The following is a 12788-nucleotide window of genomic DNA, read 5'->3' as shown; positions in this document are numbered from 1 at the left end:
TACACCTTAGTCGCACACCCACAAATTTCCTTGGCCTTTTAAGCCCCAATGGGGAGGAAGGATGTTTGCTGACTGGGAACAGTTGTGGACCACAGGTATGAAATTTACGGCATGTAATGCCTTACGAGAGAATATTATGAAAATTATATACAGGTGGTACATGACACCAGTCAAGCTTGCAAAAATCTACCATTTGCCCGATAATAAATGCTGGAAATGTAAAGAAACTGAAGGTACATTCTTTCACCTTTGGTGGACGTGCCCAAGGATTAAGGCTTTCTGGGAGATGATTTATAATGAAATGAAAAAGGTATTTAAATATACTTTCCTGAAGAAACCAGAGGCCTTTCTCCTGGGCATGGTCAGCCAACTGGTGCCAAAGAAGGACAGAACTTTTTTTATGTATGCCACAGCAGCAGCAAGAATACTTATCGCAAAGTATTGGAAGACACAAGATCTACCCACCTTGGAAGATTGGCAGATGAAAGTAATGGACTATATGGAATTGGCGGAAATGACTGGCAGAATCCGAGACCAGGGAGAAGAGTTGGTGGAAGATGATTGGAAGAAATTTAAAGACTATTTATTGAAACATTGTAAAATTATTGAATGTTAAAATGATGTTGAAATGAAACAAAGTGGTCTTAGCAATAATGTTAAAAGGAATATGTAAAAAGGGATTGGTATTAGATGAAAATTCGAAATTATAATATGTGATGACAAAGAATTAAGAGAAAAAGAGAGGGTATGGATTTGCTGAATTAAATATTTGAATTGGAATACAAAAAAGGGAGGTGTGAGGAAGTCATGAAAATAAGTAATTGAACTGTAAGATTTAGAAAGAGGGATTTGTTTTTAATTGTTTTTTGCTTTTTAAGTGTTTTTGTTTCTCCTAGTGTTTGTACTTTTTGTGGTTTTTTTTTCTTTTTACCATTTTTGTAATCTTTTTCTTCTGGAAACTTTAATAAATATTACTTTAAAAAAATAAAATAAAAGAGGCAACAACAAAAGGTGTATCTTGGTAATGTGGAGGTTGGTCATGTACTGGTTTTGAGCAGGTTTTGGCTGCTTATTCATTTATTTTTCAGTGCATTTGTATGCCAGTGCTTTTTCCTTCCTCTAAAAGCCACTTCCAGGGAAGATCAAGTTAAACAACTGAACTAGCAAATCTTAGCTCACACATCCTTTCTGTCACAGAGAGGTGTTGAGAGTGTGTAATTTGAAGCAAAGATGTGTTATGGCGGAAGACAGTGCTTCATCTTATTGCTTCCTTGTCTATTTTATCCCCCTAAAAGCATCTCAGGTTCCTAAACAACTCCAGATGTCTAGCACGGTGGAAATCTCAACAGTGTAGGTAATAAACAAGTATTTTTCACTTGTTTTGAATTTGGCACTGCAACATGACGGGCAAGGGTTTTCCTGACATCCAGTCTTATTGTAATCATTTGCAGGCAGATTGGTACGGTGGGAGACACTTTCTTGACCTCTCGGCCATTGAGTTGGCTGGTGCTTACTGGGAGGAGCAAAGCACTATCGAGGTCAGTGTGGTGCAAATGCATCAGCCAATCTGGTGCTCCTTCTGCACCAGCCAGCACCCTCCTTCCCTCTCCTGGTAAGTAGCAGCAACTCACCTGTCAGGACATCAGGTCAGCACCTACATCCTACCACACCATCTGCTAATGACCGTAGAGCTGTACAGAAGCCTCCTCTGAGATCAGCAGGCATAAGGAAGGCGCAGATTGATAGAACAAGTCCCCGCTTCCACTGTTAGGGGGTGGGGAACTTCAGGTGTTGCTGAACCACAACTTCCATCATCCCTTAACGGTTGTGATTCCTGCATTGCAAAGGTTCGACTATATGAGACCATTGAGGTCCCTTCCAACTCTTACGATTCTATGACTCTAAGTCCAACAACAACTGGAGAGCAACAGATTCCTCACCCATGGGTTAAGTTAAGCTTCTGTATCTCAAGTTTATGGTCAAAGCTATATTGCAGGGCATTCTTCTTTACTGCCATTCCAGGGCAAGAATATCTATCAGTTGAGGAAAAGCCTGCCTGTTACAATAAAGTTTATACTGCATACGGGAAACTATGTGCTTATGTGATGATCCCTGGCACACAGGTTGTCAACTCCATGTACATAAGAGGTACCGCTACATACTGTGATCTATTGGATGAATGTTGTTTCCCACACAGAAGTACCATCCCTGTATGATTTTTGTAAAGCATGAGACATCTTGGTTTGGGCTTATTTGTAAATGAAAAAGACCCAAACAGGCTGCCAGGCAAAAGTTAGCAAACACCGATTCACTCCTTTCAACTGGGAAGAAATCAGTTTCAACACAACAGTTCAAAAACTGAATAGTTATTTATTGTTCCAGAAGTACATTGCTCTTTTATACATATTTAATAAATGATACAGGATTTTACACATGTTCAGTATTTTACTTTATTTTTTAAGGACTTTTTCTCCATGCCCCTCCCTCGCCCCAAACACACATAAAATGTTCCTCTACAGGACTGCTCATCTTCTTCCTTTTTTAAAATGCCGCATACAAAGAGGATAAAACAGGGTTGTTTTTGTTTTTGTTTTTGTTTTAAAAAAACCAACGAAAATCAAAAATCAAAAATGTAATTGAGAACAGAAAGACAAAGGTGGGGGGAGAGAGAGAGAAAGAAAGAAAAAACACATTGGAACATGCATCGATTCAGTCCAACATGCCATCGAGTGAGAGGAGGCAGCAACGGTCCAGTCTGCATTTCCACATCTGCAAGGCACCTGGCGTCTGGTTTATATTTATTTTGTACACTTTAAAACATGGTTTCTCCAGAAAGTGGGAGCCTCTCGCCTTGACACAGTGAGAAGTAGTGAACTGAAAGGAAACACCCGGCCTTTCTGCGAATTAGGCTTAGAGCCCTTCTGCAACTTCCATCCTGTCTCCACAGTATTTATCACAGGATGATAAGAAAAGGCTGATTCCACTCCATGCAGGATGCAAGATCCGCTCAGGGGAGGGGGGGGGCGGAACCGCCCAGTTGGTTTGCAAGAAGTGGAGGGTGATGGAGTGCCATTTCCTCAACTTTTAAAATAATAACAACAATAATAAAAAAGGAGTTTGCAATCTGCTACTCTGCAGAAACCCTGGCTCCTAGGCACCAGGGCGTTATTTTTAAAGCTACCAAAGAAAGAAAGGGCTTGTGAATCAATGTGGAACTCTGTGGTCTTCTACTCCAGGCCTTTGACAAAGTCGCCAGACCAGGTGACTTCATGAAAGACACATCATTCACTCTGCTATGCAAACATCACATTTAATTATACCTGTCCTAATGCTTTTCTGTAAAGAGTCATGGTTTTGAGTCAAGTACCCAATTTGATATATATTTAAACCAACCTTTGTGATTTGATTAATCCAGGTCACTACCAGATTCTGGGGTGGAAAGAGTAGGGGGAGACTTCCCTCCCTTAAGACTGAATATGAAAAATTCTCTCATGCAATATCACCATTTATATCTAGAAGTACATCCAGGGCAGTGGGACATGTTCAAGTTTAAGAATGTAGGAAGTCATTCAAAGTGTCAATTATCAAACGTTCAGGGCAAGGGTTATTCCGCTTGTGATATCGATAAAACTGATTATAGTGATGTAATCATCCCATAAAGGAGAAAGTCTGCTTCGTTTTCTTTTAAAGTAAAAAGCAGTTTCACATGAAGGTTACAAAAGAGACACACTAGGTCCAATCTAGAGTGCATGTTCATGTAGGGCCAATTGGATCAGCAGCCATAGTTTCATAAGATGGTGCTTTCCCCCCTTCTTCTTCCCTTTTTTTTTTTTTTTTTTTTGATGCACTGTTATTATTTATTATTGGTATTTTGAAAGAGGAAAAGTCTTTTAAAAAGCTTAGCAGGCTGCTGGTGCATCATCAAGAGGCAGACACTGCAAAGCCGGAAAAATATGCCCCCTATACATTCTGCTTATGAAATGCCGACTTTTTAATATATATTTTCATCCAGGAAGAAAGAACGTTTAAATGTGACGGTATTTGTCAAGCCCTTTGAAAAGACTTAACATCCCACAATGCCCGATCTTCTTGTTGAACACACTGACCCCTCCCCAGCCATGGTCCTTGTTCTGCTTTGAATGATTAAAAAGCCCTCCACCCCCGCAAGACCTCCCAGCTTCCACCAGCAATGCTTTAATTAAAGAGGCGAGAGCTATGAACTGTTTTGCCAAGTCTGCCAGGGTTCAGAGGACCTGGGCTGGTCAGTCTTTATCGCTGATTTGTCGGACAGGCAAATGCACCTGCAAGGGGTCTCGAAGCCTCTTAAGATCCAATTCTGCCTGAAAATGAAGGGGGGGGGAGAAAGCTATAAGAACCACATTTTGCCACAATGTGCTGAAATACACCCCTCCCCAGATGTTGCTGAATGACAAGTCCCACCAGTCACAGCCAGTTGTCAGGAATGATGGGTTCTGTACCTCAGTAACATCTGGGGGGTTACAGGTTAACGACTCCTGCTGTAAGGTAATGTGATCTCTTTATTGTTGAGGCTATAACTCATAGAAATTTTATGAAAAATAAGTAGATGATACCATCTGAACCAACATCATTCAGCCTGGACACTGAAGTCCAGCTTCAAGGGCCTTCTGGTGGTTCCCTCACTGTGAGAAGTGAGGTTACAGGGAACCAGGCAGAGGGCCTTCTTGGTAGGGGTGCCCGCCCTGTGGAATGCCCTCCAATCAGATGTCAAGGAAACAAACAATTTTCTGACTTTTAGAAGACATCTGAAGGCAGCCCTGTTTAGAGAAGTTTTTAACGTTTGATGCTTTATCGTGTTTTTAATATTCGGTTGGGAGCCGCCCAGAGTGGCTGGGGAAACCCAGCCAAATAGGTGGGGTATAAATAAATAAATAAATTATTATTATTATTATTATTATTATTATTATTATTATTACACAAACACAATATTTTTATGATTATTTACATATATCCAATTGAAATAAAAAATACCCAGCCCTAATTAAGTGCAATAATCCCCCTGCAAGTAGATTGAACATTATCCCCAAAGACTTAGCAATTTCAGTTGCAGCAACTGCAAAGTCAGTAACTTCCAAAGTGGCAGAAAAAATGGATTATCCCTCTCCTAGAGATCACACACACCTCCCACCAGATAATGCTTATTTCCTGTATACAACGGACAACACAGCATTCTATAGAATCCAAGATTAATGTCAGGGGCAGAAAGAACAGCATTCATAAATGTAAGAAGTCTTGCCAAGTCTGTTTAAAAAAATGCTGGCAAGCCCCGACACTAATAGGGTCAAGGTATCAGATGTGCAGCCCTGGTGTTAAGAGGAAGAGCCCTGTAAAGTTCGTTGGAATTATAGACCATGGTAGAGGTGGTTTTACTGACTAGACTGGGAAAATGATGGGCAGCTGGCGACTCTAAAAATCAGATACAATCCTAGTGCCAGCCCCTGACTATTTCCTCATCCCTACTCTTGGTCTCTTCTTCTATAAACATCAGTGAGCCACCCAAGGGAGTCCCACAAACTCACTATCTGCAGGTAATTCGTACAGCCATAAACCATGGATAGATTAGGGCATATTCCACGGGCACCTCACATGGCCATTAGTCGCTCAGCTATCACATGACATTGATGCACATGTTGGATTCTCAGCTGAGGCATGCCAGCTACATGAAACTGCCATCACATGCATTCACATATGGTGGGCAAAAGGTTTAAGGTTTGGTAGCAGCTACTCATACTTATCCACCGGGAAGAAGAGAGATTTGATGTGTGCAATCATTTACTTTTTTAGCCCCTGCAAGACAAGAACTGGGGCTTCCATTTCCCCACCTGCACTGTTGCAGGTTCAAATCAGCCATTTAAATTTAAGGCAGGATCCACCTAACCAGCACTTTCAGGAGAAGCCTTGAGAGCAAAGACTTCCACTTGTACAGCAGGGATTTCCCCCCTTTCCGCCCTCTGTAACCTCTTAATTTGGCTTGGGGGTGGGTTGGGAGAACCCTCAGAACGGTGTGGGGGATGGAGAGGGCAGACTGGAAGAGCACAATGTTGGATTCCACCTTTAGTATCTATGCCAGAATTATTAACACCTGCCATAATATGCTGCACTTCATAATACATGGTGATAAGAGAATGTGGGAAAGTGCCTCACTCAGTTACCAAGATCCAACACTGGGGTGGGATGGGAGGGCATCTTCCCACCCCACCCCCGTTAGTTGAAATTACTTTCATTACCTGAGCAATAGCATCCTTGAGTTGATTGTATTTTTCTAGATCAAAACGCGTCTTTCTGGCTCCTTTATGGAAAAATAATAAGTACTGGCGGTCTCTGGCATCGGGGTATACATACTCCTGTGCAATCAAAGATTGAATAAAAAAGAAAAAAGGAAGGCATTAATATATGAGGGTGGGAAGAAAGGGGATAAAACTGTTGATTAATTAATACTTGCATTGGCTAAATATAGGAAGTGGGCAATAAATGCATAACAGAATATTGAAGCTTATCTACAGCCATGAACTCAAGTCTTGTTATCAGCTAAAGAGTGATAAGCTGTGAAGTCTTTTTGGCCTATCACCCAGTTATCATTTTACATACTGCTAGATTCAGGTGAAGGAGTTAAGCTATGGCAAGGTGGAGGGGGGGGGTTGAACTTTTTGCCTCTTCTGGGATGTAGTAGCATGCAAGTTTTGACACCTTTGCTACTCTGAAAACAACAACTGTGCAGTGGTTCATCAGAGCAACAGAAGGAAACAGATCCTTGGTTTATGGGGGAATTTGCTCATCTCAACTAATGCTCAGTGAGTTATGACTGTTGCTATATCTGTTATAAATTGAATGTTATACAGTGGAACCTTGGTTGTTGAACCTAATCTGTTCTGGAAGACCGTATGACTTCCAAAACGTTCAACAACTGAGGTGCAAAGGGTTGTTGGCAGTCTATGATGAAAATTGAGAAACGCACCTCAGAAGCCATTCGACTTCTGAGGCGCCTTCAAAAACATAAGCAATTACTTCTGGGTTTTTGGCCTTCGTCTTCTGAAACGTTCGGCTTTCGAGACGCTCCAAAACCGAAGTTCCACTGTATTTGTTATGTTCTCTCTCTCTCTCTCTCTCTCTCTCTCTCTCTCTCTCTCACACACACACACACACGTCATCACTTAATGTTGCATATTTTTTGTCACATTATGATGGTATATGGATAAACCAGCCAAAGTTTCAGAAGTACACAGGGTAGGCACCCTCGTTTTCAAGAAAAGAACAGCACAGACGAGGAAAAGTCATATTTAGGAGAATGGGGTTTTCTGGACACCCGCTTATAACGTACAATAAAACCAAAAGCAAGCCTCACCTGACGCGTTACTACGAAGTATGCGTACATTGCCATGGCACTGCCATATGTGATGAAGTAGGTCACCGGCTCCATAATGTCCCAAGAGTATTCCCACCAAGTGAGCCGGGCCAGAATTCCAAACTGCGTGGCCATGTAAGCCAGTCCACCCCAGAGCACCCAGGTGGTCCTCTTCTCTGCTTTCCGGCGGATTTCCATCCTAACCTGCAGGACAAAAATGTTCAGAACTGTGTTGAGCTGTTGCTTCTCAACAAACGTTAAACACGAAATAAGCACATACAGTAGGATTGGTGTTTTCAATGCTGATATTGTGAAACATTTCTTTCTGTTGACTACCAACCCCCTGCTGCATCCCTTTTCATTTTGTTTACTGTTTAAGACCCTCACATAAGCTCTGTCTCAATATATAGATATAGAATGGGGGGAACCAGAAAAACATGTAATCATATATGTAAATTATACACATGCAAAGAAGGATGCAAGGTGGGAGAGAAGCTGTTGTTGACCTGATTCATGCAACATGTTAAACCAAACTACAGTCGTACCTTGGTAGTCGAACGCCTTAGTTGTCGAACAAATCGGCTCCCTAACATCACTAATCCGGAAGTGAGCGTTCCGGTTTGTGCATGTTTTTTGGAAGCTGAAAGTCCGACGCAGACTGAAGTTCCTACAGCCAATCTGAAGCTGCGCCTTGGTTTTTGAACCTTTTTGGAAGTCGAACGGACTCCCGGGACAGATTAAATTTGAGAACCAAAGTACAATGGTATAGCTTACAAGGACTGCCCATACATATTGCTTAGTGTGTTGTCCAAGCTGGAACTTGTGGTTCAGCTCTCTCTTCACTAACCATGAGTATAGCCAATAACAAACCTTGGTTATAGCCAATAGATAGCAAGCTGAGCTACCTCCTAATGGGGCCTTGGTGTTTCACATTCTGAAGGTAGCCTTGATTTTAAGGCATAGACTATAAATTTTAAAGAGCAAGCGTGATGGACAAACTAATGCAACAGCAACTGAGCTGATCCACTTACTTTCTTGGTGGTTTGTGATGGAGGAGCTTGAAAAACGGACCCCACACAGTTTCAGAGTAATTTATTACAGGCAAATGCCAAAGGGCTGTAGTTTAGAGTTCATAGCACCACCAAAGGAATCACTCTATGTAAACAAAGTCTGGGGGACAGGACCCAGGTGACTTCTGTGACATGTGCAATATGTATAGCGTATTTCCATTGGCAAGGATCTTTATGTTTAAATCTGAACTGCATTGTGGATTTACCCTGAAATGCTTAATATTAGTGCCAAAAACTCATTTCGCAGATGAAAAATAACTCACTTGGAACCCATTTAATAGTTCCGTGCTCTGACAAAGATCAGAAAGAATTGCATAAAGTAGGTTTCCCTTTAGGCTACAAATCCAACTAGCAACACAAAGCTATTAAGCTCTACTTTTTCAACTGCATTTATTGCTAGCTTACAATGCAATTTGTGCTATGCCATCGACTGAGCCACTCATCAAAGCAGCTTAGGATGTCACTCAATGAAGAGAGGTTCTCACCTTCTCCAGGGGTGCTAGTTGCTGCTTGAGATCTTCTAGCCGTCTAACGAGCTCCTTCTCCTTATTCAGCTGGTGTTCCTCGATACACAGTGTGGTATATAGCTGCTGAACCAATGTCTTCACATCATTCAGCGTGGTTGCATCTTCGTGGCTTAAGAGGTCTAAAGAAGCAAACAGGACTTTTTAACATTCTGTTTTTCACAGTGGTTATGCCTCTAACAGCTTATTAGAACCGAAATGAAAAACTGCTCTTACTGCACTGACATTTACAGAACCAAATAAAATAAGAAAATGACACCCTGCTTCAAACAAAGGCTCAGCGGAGACTAATGTTTAAAGATACACACCAAATATGAATAACCATGTTCTTTTATGCTCGTTAATTCCAAACACTGGAATTAGGACTTTGCTTGCAATTGTGTGTGTGTTTGTGTATGTTGTGTGTGTGTGTGTGTATAATCGAAAAAATATACTGGATCATTTTTCATCAGCAGCAATAAGAGGAAGAGGAAGGTCTAGGACTACTGATGAAAAATTAGCATAAATTTTGAAGCCATGTAAAAAACTATCCCTCCTGACCCTACCTTCCCAGGAAAAGCTGGGGAAAATGGAAATATATGCCACGTCTTTATTGAATATATGCAATTTATTTATTGAATATATTGAACTTATTTATTAAATAGTTTTTTCTGCTTAATATATAAATATAAAATGGATCATTAGCACATAAAACTGTACCATTTGGCATATTCCTGAATTTTACAAAGCATTCCATGCAGGTTCAGTCAGAACCCACTCTGCTAAAGTTCCACACAGGTTTGCATCTATAGACATATAAATATATAAGGTTGCAATCCTATACCCACCCACTAGGCAGAAACCACTGAACTCACTGGTAATTACTTCAGAGGAAGGATGTATAGGACTGCACTGTTGGTTTTGTACAAGCTAATGTGAATGTATAAAAAGGTAAAGGTACCCCTGCCGTACGGGCCAGTCTTGCCAGACTCTAGGGTTGTGCGCTCATCTCACTCTATAGGCCGGGAGCCAGCGCTGTCCGCAGACACTTCCGGGTCATGTGGCCAGCGTGATAAGCTGCATCTGGCGAGCCAGCGCAACACACGGAATGCCTTTACCTTCCCGCTGGTAAGCGGTCCCTATTTATCTACTTGCACCCGGGGGTGCTTTCAAACTGCTAGGTTGGCAGGCGCTGGGACCGAACGACGGGAGCGCACCCTGCCGCGGGGATTCGAACCGCCGACCATGCGATCGGCAAGTCCTAGGTGCTGAGGTTTTACCCACAGCACCACCCGCGTCCTAATGTGAATGTATATGTCTACACAATACACATAAATTATTGCTCAAATGCTGCAGATTCTCTTCCATAAAAATCTTCATGCTGCACATTTTGAGTGAATAGAAACTTGTATTAAAAAGTAGTTAGCTCCTTCCAAAAGAGAAAACGTTTCAGAGCAAGTTTTTCCAAGATCCCCCAAAGTCTTTGGAAAAACTGGAAGGGGAGGTGTCACTGGGAAGTGGAGGGGGGGAGAGACCCCTGAATTTTTCCAATGGTTTTCTGGACCTTTACATCTCTACCAAGTACTTCACTTTAATATTTCAAAATCTAATTTTACTATTAGGCCATGGCCTCACACTGCGTTCTCCTTTGCTTCCCTAAGGTAACTTGCATCTCCCACTGATACAAACAACTGGGTTCCAGTAACAAGGGTGCACAATGGTTTTGAAGAAGAGCCTAGGAGCGTCTCCACCCTCATCGTGCTGCCCGGACACTGAGGCCCTGCGCTAACGGCCTTCTGGTGGTTCCCTCACTGCGAGAAGCCAAGTTACAGGGAACCAGGCAGAGGGCCTTCTCGGTAGTGGCACCCACCCTGTGGAATGCCCTCCTATCAGATGTCAAAGAGAACAACTACCAGACTTTTAGAAGACATCTGAAGGCAGCCCTGTTTAGGGAAGCTTTTAATGTTTAATAGACTATTGTATTTTAATATTCTGTTGGAAGCCGCCCAAAGTGGCTGGGGAAACCCAGCCAGATGGGCGGGGTATAAATAATAAATTTTCATAATATTATTATTATTACTTGGGGAAATGAAAATGTAATAGGCCAAATGGAGACGCCAGAATTTAGTACTCAGTGTTTATTAATACCAGTGACTGTCTGGTCTAAATCGGGTCTTCCTCACAGAGGGCACGTGTTGCGGTGAGATCAACGTGACTGACCCAAGGTTGTGGGTGGGATCGTTTGGATAGCCACAACACCTGATTGGTGGTCCCTCATTGCTGGGTTCAATTTGGCCAATGGGAAAGAAGGCAGATGGTTTGAGGGACCTATATATACCCATGCACGTGTCGTAGAGTTTCCTCTTTTCGCTCATGCATTGGAACACCCACCCACCTCTCCCTATATTTAGCGTTTCTTCAGCAATTGACCTTCCCATGCCATCGTGTGTCATCTGTCGTTGGGACAGGAGCACGGTAGGAATTTCCCCACTTGACTGATTGGCCGTGGCCATTTGGATTTTGCCTGCCGCGTAGCAAATCGTCACAACTTGTCAGGTTGTGGATAGGCACTGGTTCAAGGTGGATAGGGATGCGGAGCTGTGCCAATCCCTATGTGAAGGGTATTCTGTTAAAGGAATCCAAGAACTCAGATTGGTTTGGTCAACTCCCGGTAGGGGGTTGTGCTTGTGCCTGTGTCCCGGGGAGCATCTGAGGAGTGGACAGAGTCCGCTCCCAGGCTCTTGACCTTCCCCAGGTGTTTACCCTTGGCTGTCCTATGATGCACCCTGGGTCAACGCTACCTACCGTGGGCGGAGGGAGCTAGTTGAAATAGAGTCTAAGCAACCACTCACTTATCTGTAATCAATAAAGTTGTGGCCTAAATTCTGCCAAAAACCCAAACAAAAATTTGAGTCAAATGTGTCTTTATTTATTAGCGAGGTCTCGGGATCTGAACACGCAAATCAATTTAAGGGAACTATAGTGAACTGGTACTTCATGCACAAATTAATTAGGATAATCAAGTCTGAGAAGGCAACAAAATCAACACTTATCTGATATTTCATATTGCATAGCCACCTATTGTAACCACATTCTTTCAATAATACTGTTTACAAGTTTGTACATTTATCAAACGGTTAATGTTAATGTTGTTAAGGTTAATGAAAACACCTTTGCTGAGTTTCTACCTAACAATTAGATATTGTAAATTTTGTCAAGACAACGCAAACTAAAATATATAGAACCTTGCAAGCAGTAAATTTCAGCACACAGTCTTCAGGTTTAGCTTGCCTTTGTTAATTCTCAGTGAATCTACAAAACAAGCCAAGTTTGACAGACATCAGTTCAGCAGAGATGGAGGCAGCACAACATTTGAACCACAGCAATTCCTGCAAGCTCTAATCTTCTCTATCAATACACACAAAAGGTATAAATACCAGGGTTTTATTAACTACAATGTGTGTTTATATTAATATGCTTCAATCTAGCCAAGAAGTATGTCAAACTAATTTAACATGTGAGGGGAGAGACTTCATTAGGCAAGGCCTTCTTCCACCTGCCTTGCCCCACCCTCCAGTCTCTGCTTCTCAATTTGTATTGTATTATTTTATGCACTGTGGCTTGCTGTTGTTTTATTGATTGTAGTTTAGAAATTATTTATTGTAATTGTTAAGAGAAGGTTTCTGTTTAATTTTTATATGTTGATATTTAATATTATTTTATACTATTCTAACGGGACGCGGGTGGCGCTGTGGGTCAAACCACAAAGTCTAGGACTTGCCGATTAGAATGTCGGCAGTTCGAATCCCTGCGACAGGGTGAGCTCCCGTTGTT

The 12788-nt window shown here is 42.0% G+C and overlaps 1 protein-coding gene across 2 annotated transcripts in view; it reads right to left on the bottom strand.

Moving 5' to 3' along the window:
* Positions 1-2350: 2350 nt before the first annotated feature.
* MCU (mitochondrial calcium uniporter) overlaps positions 2351-12788 on the bottom strand; it is an 88195-nt gene continuing 77757 nt past the window's right edge. Inside the window, exons 5-8 of one of the 2 annotated variants that reach the window (XM_079976457.1) lie at positions 8937-9097; positions 7382-7585; positions 6267-6383; positions 2351-4336 (exon numbers count right to left, since the gene is read on the bottom strand). In XM_079976457.1, the coding sequence (XP_079832583.1) occupies positions 4214-4336; positions 6267-6383; positions 7382-7585; positions 8937-9097 (605 nt within the window). In that variant the 3' untranslated portion in view covers positions 2351-4213. Of the gene's footprint in view, positions 4341-6266; positions 6384-7381; positions 7586-8936; positions 9098-12788 lie in introns of both variants that reach the window. The other variant, XM_079976458.1, reaches the window with a different exon arrangement.

This window comes from Podarcis cretensis (genome assembly GCF_951804945.1).
Source record: "Podarcis cretensis genome assembly, chromosome: 5".
NCBI lineage: Eukaryota > Metazoa > Chordata > Lepidosauria > Squamata > Lacertidae > Podarcis > Podarcis cretensis.
This window is presented reverse-complemented; position numbering and strand designations above follow the sequence as displayed.